Source organism: Natrix helvetica (assembly GCF_964273705.1).
Source record: "Natrix helvetica genome assembly, chromosome: 2".
Classification (NCBI taxonomy): domain Eukaryota; kingdom Metazoa; phylum Chordata; class Lepidosauria; order Squamata; family Natricidae; genus Natrix; species Natrix helvetica.
In genome coordinates, this window is record NC_138552.1 from 266,190,505 (window position 1) to 266,203,783 (window position 13,279).

Below are 13,279 nucleotides of genomic sequence, written 5' to 3' on the forward strand. Positions count from 1 at the left end.
TTGCAAGATGGGGAGTGGGAAGGAAGGCAAGTGCGCGGGGACGGTGTCGACCGGCGTCTATCACGGACCGTAAGACGAGCCTTGCCTTTTAAGACGGGCAGCACTCGGCGCTTGCTCAGAGGCACTTGGGTTTTTTTCCCCCTTTGCTTACACCTATACTCGGAGCGAAGGGAAGGCGGCGGGCCGCCCGCTTGCCCTGCCCGCGCCTCTCTTTCGCCTTCCCCGCGACCTCGCGCCTCACCCACCGGCAAGAAGCGAGGGAGGGACGGAGGGCGCGCTCAAGGCGGGGCCGGCCACTTCCCAGACGGCACCGGAGGAAGCTCATAGAAGCTCATAAATAGAGCGAGGCCTCGGGAAAGGCGCTTGCTGGGGCGGCGGGGTGAGGCAGCGGGGGCCTCAGGGCGGGCGGTTGCGCGATCGCGCGTAGAGGGGGCGGGTGGGGGGGGAGAGCCCGCCGGCTGGAGTCCCGCGTGCCTCGACGGCATGGCTTCGCTGCTGGGCTCCTTCGCGTGGGCGGAGAGGCTGGACTGCTCGGCTCTGGAGTTGTCCGACGGGGGCAGCGGGACCTCACCCTCCGCGGCGCCCCGGACGGAGAAGGGCAACCCCGAAAGCCGCATCCGACGCCCCATGAACGCTTTCATGGTGTGGGCCAAAGACGAGAGGAAGCGCCTGGCCGTCCAGAACCCGGACCTGCACAACGCCGAGCTGAGCAAGATGCTGGGTGAGCGGAGCCCGCCCGAGCGAGCGGGACTCGGCGCGTTTTGCGCCACCCCGGCTTTCCGAAGTCGCTCGCTGTGCCGAGCGACTCCGGCCGGGATGGTTGAGGGTTGGCCTGGGAAAAACAAAATTACGGGTAGCTAGAACCAACCTTTCCGCATCCTCCCTGACAATTCTTATTCTTGAAGGGTGAAATCTGCTGCATTTCGCCTCTCTCGTTGGAATAAATGGGGGAAGAGATTTATTTAAGAGGGAAGAAGTCTTGTGACTTTAGAAAGCCTAGCCTTAGGATTGTTCCTTACCTCAGGTTTCCCCCCCCCCCCGCCCCGGACAGTTCTTTTCTCAGAGACTTGGATTTAGGCTATTTAAACTTAGAGCCCCATTAGCTGAAATTCTCTTACAGTCATTATTTATAGCTGAAAAAATTCTGAAGCAGCGGCTCTTTAAAAGGGTGCCTTTGAAAGCTTAATTTTTTCCTGTAAATTTCTTCTTGAGGATGTATTTGGGTATCTAAATTTAAAAGATGCTAATTTTTCTAAAAGAATGCCATTGTTCGTATGATTGCTGACATTGGTAGTTGAATTACCACCGTACTCATTGGGCAAAATTAATTTTCTTTAAGGAAAGCAAATCAATTTCAAAATGTATTGCAAATCTGATGAATTACGGATGTGCAAAAAAATTTAAAATATTTTTTGTGTGTGTTCAAGATCGTTTGGGATGAATTTTGAAAAGTTTTCTAACATGGTAATAATCAACAACGTAAGGATAATATGAGTTTTGCAGGCAAACGGAAATGTATTTTCCCTATTTTTTATCCAGGAGTTTTAAGATATAATTTGATGATATGATTATATGTGATTTTTTTGTTTGTTTTTTAAATCTTAATCTCGATTTCGATGGTTTATTTGCCACGCTAACAACACACTGCTAATCTGGAAAAGAATTAATAAAAACAAATAATGTGAATCTTTCAATTATATTCTTTTGAATGTTTGTGGAGTGCATCTCCCAGTATTCATTACAGAGTTAGGCAGCGCTTTTAAATATTTTTTTCACTTTGCAAGCAGCGTTCTCTGTAAAAAGACATCAACATTGAAAGTGCAAAAGTATTTTGGTGAAAAACAAAATCAATAAGGAGAAAATTATTTTTCAAAACCAACACAAAGTTACCAAATATAACATTCTAACCACAAAGCAATTTAGTAACATCCTGGAACTGATTTAAACTTAGGGAGTGGGGATTTCTATCATTATGTGGTACTCCTATTTCAGTTTTAACAACTAGCTATAATGCAGTCTAAACCACAATCTCATGCCCATTTACCAAGAAATAAACCTCACTAAATTCGGTAGGTCATCTTTCTGATCAGGCTTTTATAGGACTGCATCGCAATGGTGAAATCCTCTAGGATGCTACATAGGAATAAACTTCTTGAATTTACCAAGATGTTATCTGCAGTAGGGATTGTAGCAATAGAGTGCTGTATCTACTGGCATTTCTAAAAGCTGCTTGGCTCATTCAAATGCTTTTCATCCTTTTAAATGGAGATTTTACAACAATTTCCAAAGGGAAGGTCACTATCTTAGGTTTATGCTCCCTGAGCTTAACCATCTTTCCTTGGAAAGTAACCTGATTAATACTAACAGGATTTCTTTACCGGTTAGTAGGTATAGGTTTGCACAATGTGGTGTGGTGATATGAATGCTTGGGGAACTTCTAAATTTTAAAACATTTTTTATTGCAAAACATTCCAAAGGTTATTTCTCAGTGTTAAGTGAGTTACATTTCCTCCCCAGTGTAAGGAAGGTTAATTTTGTCGCATATCTATATGTCATTTTTCTCTCTATGTGAAAAAAGTCTTTCCTCTGGAGAGATAGGCGTTCAGTTCCTGTACAACTTTAGTTTTGCCTTTTTTGTCGTTGACATATCATACTCAAGGCAATAACCTAGAGATGTAAACAGCCCAGCGTTGCAAAAGTGGTTGCACTAGACATCTGCAAAAAGGATCACTCTGTTGATGGAGATTTCAGTGCCATTCCAGAAGCCGCCCAGAGTCTCCTTATGGTGAGATGGGCAGCAAATAAATTGAATAAATAACAAATAAATTCCTAATATTTCCCAAAGTAAAATTGGTATTTTATTCCCTACCGCTGCTGAATATCGTAAATGTTCATATAGCAGTATGAACCCAATATTTTTCTTAGTAATCATTGATTATTCCATTTGTATTAGTGTACAATACAGCATTATGAAGCTTTAATTCAATATGTGGTATTTTATAATTAACACCATTGAATCACATTTCCACATAGTGACCTATTTCCTACTAGAGTTCTTGAACTTTGCTATGGGTCCCATCCTCCTAAAATAATTGGACATGGATTGCAAATTTGTGTTTCACATGACAACATCCAGGTTATTCCTTTTGTAGACTATAGCAAAGTTTACCTCTAAAGGAAATAACTTTAATAATGTCATAGAATACTGAGGGTTTTTTCAGCTAAAATAAATATAGCCAGAGATACTGCGCTGAGGATAAATGATACATACCAGTCTTATCTGCATAAATTACCTAATTTGCATCCTTGAGCAGCAGATTCAAGATGAGTTAACTGTGTTAATATATAACAGCGAAAAAGAGATAAAGTTTTTAGTTTTTAGGTTTTTTTTTCCTTATGCTTTTTTCTCTCTCCTCAGGACAGGAGCAATTGTGAATTGTTGCTTTCGTTACATGAATGGCTAAGACTATTACATTTTGAATTGGTCAACAAAATGTGAAACTTTTTGCAATGAGTGCTCTCCAAACTGGTATTTGAAATATAATTTATGAGAAGTTGAAAATCTCACATGTAAATTTAGTTTAATTTTTCCAAGTTCAAATTATATACAAGCCTTTATTTTGAAGGAAGTGTTTAAGAATATACTTAAGCAACAAATACTATCATTCAGTATTAAGAGAGAAAAAAGCTTCTTTGTGGTTTTACATGACACAAATACATTAATAGTACTATCTTATACATTCCCACTCAGAAACAAACCTTGTTTTATTTAGCTAGGCATTTCCCCAAATGAGTGTTAATGAAACTTCAGTCTAACATACTAGAAGTAAAAAAAGCTATTTAGTTTCCAAAGCAGAGATGTATATTTTTTTCCTTGCAAATTAAATTGGCTTTGATTGGTAAATTAACATACATTCTGTTGGTGTTCCATGTTGACTCATGGTAAGAGAGAACAATTCAGATTCAAGATTGACAACCCTTTCACATTTTTGTTATTGCAAAGAATTTATGTTACTATTGTAACCTTCAATTTTACATAAGTATCGTAGGAAAGCCTTAGAAATGAAACTCCCGATTAATTTTTGATAATGTACACACTTTCCCATCACAGATTTTTTAATACACCTCTTATATAATACCAGAAAGTCTTCATTTTAAAGTTTAATTGCCTATATTTAGCTAATATTTCCTTTGCTTTGAAGGGCTTTCCCTGAAGCTCTAAACATTTGGTTGCTAGGAATATCTATTATATGAATGTGAACTACATTTTTCAAGGTTAAATTTTGTTTTGGTAAACAAAAACATATGAAAAATTCTAAAATTTATATTGGGATTTGGTGGTGCTTTTTAGCACTCTGGAAACAAAAATGTCCTCATATTTCATGAGGATTATTACATGCCAGTGTTTATTTTCAGTATTTTACTTTTCATATAGTTATTCTGTCCTCAAGTGAAGATAAAGAATTATATTAGAAACATGTTACTTCTCTCATAAAAGATTTCAAATGTTGTCCAAAAATTGAATAGTCTTACTTTATATTTTAAAGTTTGCAAAGAATGTCCCACCCTCTTTTTCCCAAGCTTCAGGCCCTCTGGATGTGTTGGGGCTGCCCCTAATTCTTAGCTAAGGCAGTGGAGTTTCGATAATTCTTTGTATTGAAGTTCACACGTTAGGGAAATTGTCTAAATTTGGGGAAGCTGGCCCAATGCAGTCAACTGATGGACGACTTCTGTGCGTAGATGATTAAAAAGACATCCAGATTGTTGTTGACTAAAGAAATTCCTTAGCCTTAAATTTCACGACGGCTAGTAGTTTAGATGCCTTTTAAAAAAAGGGATAGATAGTTATGTGGGTTCAGGGCTGTTGCTATTAATAGTCAAATAGAACGTCCATGTTTAGAAGCAAGATACATGGACATTCTGAATGGTGACGATATCCTGCACAGTGCCCTTTTATTTTGTGTTCTGGCTTCCCTGAAACATTTGATTAGCCAATGTGGAACATAAGTGCTGAGACTTTTTTAGTAGTCCAGTAGGGTTTTCATATGCTTTCAGAATCCCATGAGCTGGTATTTTCGTTACTATTTATGCAACCAATTCCATATGCAGAATGTACAAGATTCGCTTTATTTATTTAATATTCCAATGAAATAGGATTGCTGTCCTGTAAATACAAGAAATAAAACTGCCTGCGGCTGATATTTGATTCTTTAAATAGGAAATGACAATCTGCTGGGTCCCATACAGCCCTTTCTGATCGTAATTTCAGAAAACAACTTCCCTCCCCACACTTGAGCTACAAAACAGTACAACTATCAAAACTAAAATAAGTTTTTCAAGGCTGTAAAATTATTTGGGGGAAGCGTGTTTTTTTTTAATAAGCAGATTTGCTTACTCTTATGGTCCGCAAATAACATGCCTATGCTACAGTGTTTAAAAATATGAATTGGATATAAAAATAAATCAGGACAGTAAAAACTGAACAGAATAACTAAAAATGGATAGATCCAACAAGTAAGGTTTGTAATATTTTAAAGTCTAGCATTTAAAGGACAAGCTAGTGCCACACACGGTAATTATGTCTCTGGCTAAATGCATTGTCTTGAACATTTCTAATTTAAGAGCTGCTGTTCAGAAGGCTGTAAACTGCTCATTTATTTTGGTGAGGACCAAAGGATCTTTGGTATTAATTTTATTCTTTGGGCAATCTTACGTGAAATTAACCTGGAGTCTTGGATCAAGGAAGACCATTACTTTTACCACCTAATTCTGTTTGGGGGGGGGGGAGATCACTGGTTCACCAAGAAACATTGGAACAGTGTCTCACTTGGTCCAACACTTTCCATGTGTTTTGCAAGATAAATGGCAAATGCAAAGTAACATCCATCACTTTTGCTGTCTCAAGGGATGAAGAAGGTGAGCCTGTATGAAAACACATGAGGAAATAAGAGCAAGGCTCAATTTGGTATGATGAGGTGGAGAGTTCTTTTTATGTAAGCTCCATTTCCTATATTTTTTATTTACTTAAATCTATTAGCTACCCAACTCCAAAGGAGCCTGGGTGAATTTTGCACAGGGAACAATTCTTCCGCCATTCCCCAAAAGTCAAAATATTAGCATTTGCTATATCTATGGCATTTTGCAGAACAACAAAAGATGTTTTTGTGATTGAATACATGTTCCGATGTCTGAAATGAAATAATATGAAGAGGTGTAGTGGAGAGCAGCAAATAAATGTCAATTTAATTCACCAATGGATGGGGAGGGTCTTAATTCATCCTTCCCAATATAAAAAGGGAAACTTCTCTTTTTCCTTACAGGCAAGTCGTGGAAGTCTTTAACCCCGTCCCAGAAAAGACCTTATGTTGAAGAGGCAGAAAGGCTGAGGGTTCAACACATGCAAGACTACCCCAACTATAAATATCGTCCCAGAAGAAAGAAGCAGGTCAAGCGGATCTGCAAGCGGGTGGAGCCAGGCTTCCTGCTGGGTAGCCTTTCCAGGGACCAAGACCACATGTCTGAGAAGAGGGTGTGCAGCCGAGCAATGGGTGAGAAGGATGAATATTCAACTGCCTCAGTAATGCCAAACCTCAGGAGATACCAGGAGGTCCAGAGCAATAACACAGGTACTCCGATGGACACGTATCCATATGGGCTGCCTACTCCTCCTGAGATGTCACCCTTGGATGTGATAGATCCTGAGCAGAGTTTCTTCTCCTCCCCTTGTCCTGAAGACCTTCGCCATCCCCGTATGTCTGGAGACACCTATTCTCTAGATTATGCCACCAGCCCTCTCCAGTGCAACCACTCTTTGGGTCACATGCCAGTCTCTCAATCAGCCTCCACGATGCACTCTGCTTCCTCCAGTTGCCCAGCACCTCCCACAGGAAATTATTACTCCCCAGCTTTCCCTCCTAATCTCCAAGTCCCCAGCCTCCACAACCATCTTGGGCAGCTCTCACCTCCCCCAGAGCATCAGAACTTTGATAGCCTGGATCAATTGAGTCAAGCCGACCTTCTAGAGGAGATGGACCGCAATGAGTTTGATCAGTATCTCAGTGCGCCTGGACATCCAGAGCCTAGTGGGCTCACCATCAACGGACATGTCCAGGTCTCTCAGACAGGAAGCAGCTCACACTCCTCAGAAACCAGCCTAATTTCTGTCCTTGCAGATGCAACAGCTACATATTACAATAATTACAGCATTTCTTAGGTCAGAGAGGTGAGACTTCTCCTGTGGACCAGTTTGCTGGACAGAGAGTTTCCTTTTCTCCGGGTTTCCCACCCTGAACTGAAATAATTTTGTGGGTCACTTTCTAGATAATTATTCCAGTTTGCCAACATTCTTTATACCCAGTCTAACTATTGAGCATCTGTCTTCAGAAGTGTCTTTGTATCCCAGTTAAAAGGATACATCTTCAATGATGCATCAAGGCACCTTAGTACGTTGACTTAAATTAAAGAATCCTTGTTCTTTCATCAAACTGAGGGGCCCAGACAGAGCTGACATAGCATAATAATACTTACAAATCTGGTCTAACTTCAGAGGAATGACATTAGGAAATATACATGACCACTTATGGAGTCTTTCAACCAAAGATGCCCTTGAATGCATTTCCTAAAAAAATCACTGCTATGCAGACTCAGATGTTTAGCTCTCTCTGTGTGTACGCATTCAATTTGTTATGCAGGTTGTCTTCTCAAGTGTTTTTGCTCTTTGCTCAATTACCATTTGTATCCATGGGCTCACATAAGAGATTTTTCACTACCAAAACTGAAACAGAATATGTAACAATGTCAAAGGGGTGATCACAGAAGCATCATTATCCTTCTGGATTGGGCCACTTATCATCTCATCTTCCTGTTGTCTCTGGCCAAAGAATTTTTTTATCTTAAAATATCAGTAATATATGCCCTAATTAGGGTAATCAAATGAATGTATAGCTCTTTAAAAGGGTCGCTCTCCTATCAACTCTTACAATTTTCAAATTCTACAAGGGCCTCATGTTTCAAACCACCTATCATCTCTTTCAGTTTGGCACATGTTGACAAACTGAGAATTGGTTATAGCAATAGGGCAAAACGGGTCAAAACAAGGTGGGACTTCATCATATTCATCATAAGGTGTGATTTTGTCATAATCAGTGGTAAATGAGGCTATGTAATCTCATCACTAAATGTAGGTCAGAAGAATTGCATATGGCTTTGAACAACCCTTTGCTAATTCTCATTGTAGTGCCTGAATGGTATTGCAATTTTTAGGAAGGGTCGATCAGTCACAATGTATATTAGCTCTCTGTTTTTTTTAAAGCAATACAGTTTGACTGTTGCCCTTTGCGTCTTTCAGGATCTTGTCTTTTTTCCTTGCCTGTGGAAGAGGTGTTGTATGTTTGGGAACAACCAAGAAAGAAGCATCAGGTGCAAATATGAGCATTTGAGAATGCATTTCAAGTGTCACAATAAGTGAAGTTCACCTCAATAACATTTTAATTTTAGCGAGAAGTGTGCAAATCATTTCAAGATCAGAACTAAACATTTCAGGGTGACAATGGTTCACTTATTTTATATACATTTAATTCTAATCTAAATGGATCAGGGGAATTTAGAGTGGGGGAAAAATAGGAGTCAGGCATCTCCCATAACAAGCTGCTTTCCAGAGAAGTTACCTGACAGCCATCATCGCCCAAGCTGGTTACATATGAGAGCTAATAGTCTTAGCACATTTGCTATTGTGCTTTGGATTCCCTAGGATCTAAACTGTCAACAAAGAATGTCAAAGAGATGGGTAACCTAGATTAGGATAATTATTAAAAAACACCTTTCTTAATACCCCTGTTACATCTACTTTATCCCCTCCCAGAAGCTGCTTTTGAATTTAAAAGTATGTAGAGTGTTCTTTTCGGGGTGGGTGGGTGTATGTTCTCTTGGCTTCTTATAAACTTATAAAGAACCTATAATTTAGGGAAAACTGATTCCCTTCTCATCCCCTAATGGATATTTTATAAGTGGTGAGAGATATACACTGTGGAAGGTATTATTGATCCCGAGATTTATTTTTGGCTTCAGAGAAGTGTAACAGCCTGTACAGTATTTCTAAAAATGCAGTTATTTTAAATAACCTATCTTGATGATATGACATCTTTAAATGCATGTTTGTTTGTTTGTTTTATTGGATTTATATGCCGCCCTTCTCCCAAAGGACTCAGGGCAGTGTACAGCATTAAAAACACATATTACAAAACTGAAAAGAAAATTAGAAACAATCCAAGAAACAAACCGAATTAATACAACACTAACATTTAAAAATTAGATAAGAGGCCAGGCCGGCTTGCTGAAAAAGCCAGCTTTTTAGGGGCGTCGGAAGGACCGGAGGTCGGGGATTATGCGAAGCTCCCGGGGGAAGCTCATTCCAGAGGGAAGGCACTCCCACAGAGAAGGCTCTCCCCCTGGGGGTCGCTAGCCAACACTGTCTCGCCGACAGCACCCTGAGGAGGCAAACTCCGTGGGATCGCACTGGACGGTGGGAGGATACTGGTGGCAGTAGGTGGTCTTGCAGATACCCTGGGCCTAAGCCATGGAGTGCTTTAAAGGTCATAATTAGTACCTTGAATCGCACCCTTGAATCACATGTGGGAAAACACTGTCCCTTAACACTGTTTTTCTATGTGATGGTTTCCAAAGTAGTTGATTTCTGGGAGATGTAGTAGCCTTATGAATTTATATTTGATATACATCCTTTGCCAAAGGCACTAACATATTTGCTTCCTTTTATATTTAAACATACTTAGAATTCCCTTTTAAACATGCTAAATTCTTCAGTGTCAAAATTATTGTACAAGTTTTTTCTCCATTAAAAAAAGGGTTCTTACTAAAGTAGGCCATCCTTATCCAAAGTATTTCTAAGACAAATTAAAATCAATTTCAGGGACAATTTCAGCCATCGCATTCAGTTCTCCATTGAATCCAAATAATATGTTTTTGAATTGTGAGCTGCCCAAAATAATTTTTGCTGAGATGTGAAGCTATAGAAATAAAATAAAATAAATAATCCAAAATATCTTGCTTCTGCATGATATACCCAGTGAAGGGTGCAAAGTGAAGCTTCGATAAGATCATAAACACAGTTGAGTTTCATTTAGTGACAGTAGTTGCTTAACAATCAAGTTGCTTCTCCAGTTTTGATAACCGAACAAGGGCTACTTATATGCAATTGGAGATGTTTCTGTAATTTAGGATTATTGTTTTAAATCTCATTTATAACTCCTTGAGTACTTGAAAAACATTTTCCTGGGTGCTCACTCATCTTCTTCCTCCATTTCTTTGCCCATTTGGCTAGTATTGATTAAATTGTTACGTGACAAATTGTTGTCTGATCTGCTGTGCTAGGCTCTGACACTTCTTGGCAAACTGCAGACTAGCTCCAGTTGCTACACATTCTGGATTTGTCAAAAAACAACAACAAAATCCACAGGTTTCTTGCTCTTCTCCAGCACTCAGTTCTCTAGCAGGAAACACAGATTCATTAGCAAGAAGTTCACTTGTGTGACGGCTGCCTCAGCCAATTTCTGCTTGTAAAGGGAGCCTGCATATTCCTTATATTCCTCATGGTGTGCTTTAAGCGGTCTATATCAGGGATTCAATGAAAATTCAAATGGATCATTAATTTAAATCTTGTAAGAGAAACTCCATATAAGGAAGTGTATAGATTTTGTATAGTAACTCCATATGTTTGCCATTTTGGAAAATGGATTGTATTTAGTGGTCCATTAACTGTTTCCATTGTTGCAATCTCATGGATCTTAATAGGATTATGCTAAAATGTAAATATCTATTAAAATTGGGCAGATGACTTGTACACTGGTCTAACGTGGCAAAATGGAATGAATGCTATGCTACTGAAATGAAATGTACCTACCATTTAGTTTGGTAGGTAAATAATTATGACAGAAAGATTTTGATGATTAATTTCAAAAGCTGTCTATAGTTATTCAGTGTGAAAGGGAAGGATTGTAGATTGTTCATAGGCTTTTTTACAAGGAGCCAACCGAAGGACATTCTCAGACTCCAATTAAGCCTTGAAGCACCTGAATTGTTGTATGAACTTAATTTAACATTAAGGCTTCTCCCATCTTCTCATTTTTTTGACATTTTCATCTACACAACTGGCAAAAGATCTGGGAGAGTTTTGTTAAAAAGGGTTTTGTATTAGTAATGCTCCATTTTTATCAAATCATCCTTGAGGAAAAAAATAACTTTGCGTTTAAAAGTAAAATTTATCTTCTTTTCTGTGTCTTATTTTGCCTGGAATGGCACTGTATACATGTATGTTTTAGAGATTATCCCCTTCCTCACCATGCATTTTTATTGGTAGAACTTCCTTACATTGATGGAAATCAACTGTTTCTGTGTTAATTAGTTATTTAACAGTTTAATGGTAATGTAGTGATTAATTAGCTAGTTTATATCATTCTGCTTTTCTAATTTGTTCCTCAAATGTGTGTGGTTTAATCTACAAATAATGTTTTTATATATATTAAAGAATAAATGAATTAAACATGGATTGTTAAGATAATTCTTTTGTGTGTTACTCTATGCTCTTGATAATTTCAGCTGATATATTTAAATAATTTTAGGTAAAGATGGTTAATCTGTTTAAATACATGGAGGCAGTAGTGTAAGGGAGGGACTCCATTTTTGATAATTTCTTTACTATTTTCACTCAGATTTCAATATCTTTCATTGAAGTTAATTTCATTGATAACATATCTAGTTCACTGAATTCATAATCTGCAATTGATGTAAACTTTACAAAGGACAACTCCAATGAATCTGGTGCCAGGCGCAAGATATACAACACTTAGAATTTCAGTGTACCTGAAAGCATGATGCACAGAATAGGGCAAGATTTTGTTCATAAATGTATAATCAGTGTTGGAAAACAGCTGCTGGAAATTAGAGATTTATTTGATCATATTCTTTAAGTAGTCCTAAATAGACCTGACTGAATTGTTCCTCAACTCTCAATTCATTTAAGTGAATTCTTGTGATTCCTCATCATAAAAAGGTTGACCTCCTGCCATATTAGCAGATATACTAGAAAGCTCTGTGTATTTCCCACATAATATATTTAATGAGCTCCCTAGATATCAGGGGTGCTTTTGCCTTAATCCAGCATTTCAATTTTAAGACTAGAGGCAGCTCTGCAATGAAAGAATTCATGCTTCAGAGAATTCAGGGTGCCCAAATTGTTACCCAGATACTAGAGAAAAAAAAGTTGCATCTGTGAGCCCAGACTAAGAAACCAGTTCCATATACATCTAAAGCTATTTATTAGAAAAGCTATAGTAAGAGAATCTTGCAAATCTAAATGTGTTTTCCTCCTCTGTCACTTTATCTTCAGGTGAATTAGGAATAGTCTCGGGTTCCCTTAAGTTTCTTTCTTGCAATGGGATCAAGCCTTGCTTGTCTGATCGTTGCTTCCACAACAGATCTTCCTGCTGTCTTTCAAGGCCATTTTCTGTCCCCTCCACAGCATCTTGCCAGAATTCTAGAACTCTAACCTTGAAGAAAAGTGCCCTCTCTTTTTGGAATAATGGAGTTTGAGGATATCCCCAGATATCCCCCTTAGTATCCCCTGTGCAGCCTTTGAAGCATGCTGAGGTTTTGCTACTAAACTGAGGCATCTGCAGGGAGAAAGTTAAAAAAAAGTCAAGAAGCCCATGGCTGTGTGAATGAAGTTGCATCTCTTTCTATCATATACATGCAATGGCCATATTAAAGAGGTGGAGCCACTTTTTTGACTTCCCAGTCCTGTAGATGGTACAAAACTACCATTGATTTTAGCAGTATGGTTCTCTGCAGTATTATTACAGCCTTCCTGACGGGTAACTATGCTAAGTTTCTTTTTTTTTTAAAGTACAAATTCCAAGGAGCAAGCATGCTACCATTTTGTGGACAATGAGTATTTTGTGGGCAGTGAGTATGAGTTTCCTTTTTGCACAATAGAAAGACACTTGACATGGCCAAATAAAACAGAAAACATGGCACTCCCAACCCCACATTTGACAATTCGCAACAAATGGGCTACAGCTGATATCCTTGGTATCAGTTCTGTCCATGTGACATCTCATGTAATCCAACGGTAAGTAAAATGGGAAAACTTAATACAGTTTGGATTTGTATGGTATTTTAATACAATAGGATGAACAAGAAAGAACTTGAACACAGCTTTAGGATCTGCTGATGGCCTCTTATCTAAGTAATAACAAGTTCTCACTTT

The 13,279-nt window shown here is 38.7% G+C and overlaps 1 protein-coding gene across 1 annotated transcript; it reads left to right on the forward strand.

Moving 5' to 3' along the window:
* Positions 1 to 434: 434 nt before the first annotated feature.
* On the forward strand, positions 435 to 11,558 carry SOX7 (SRY-box transcription factor 7). The gene is made up of 2 exons (XM_081941814.1): positions 435 to 721; positions 6,321 to 11,558. The coding sequence occupies exons 1-2, from the start codon at positions 484 to 486 to the stop codon at positions 7,211 to 7,213; spliced, it is 1,131 nt and encodes a 376-aa protein (XP_081797940.1). The 5' UTR covers positions 435 to 483; the 3' UTR covers positions 7,214 to 11,558.
* The last annotated feature ends 1,721 nt before the right edge of the window (positions 11,559 to 13,279 follow it).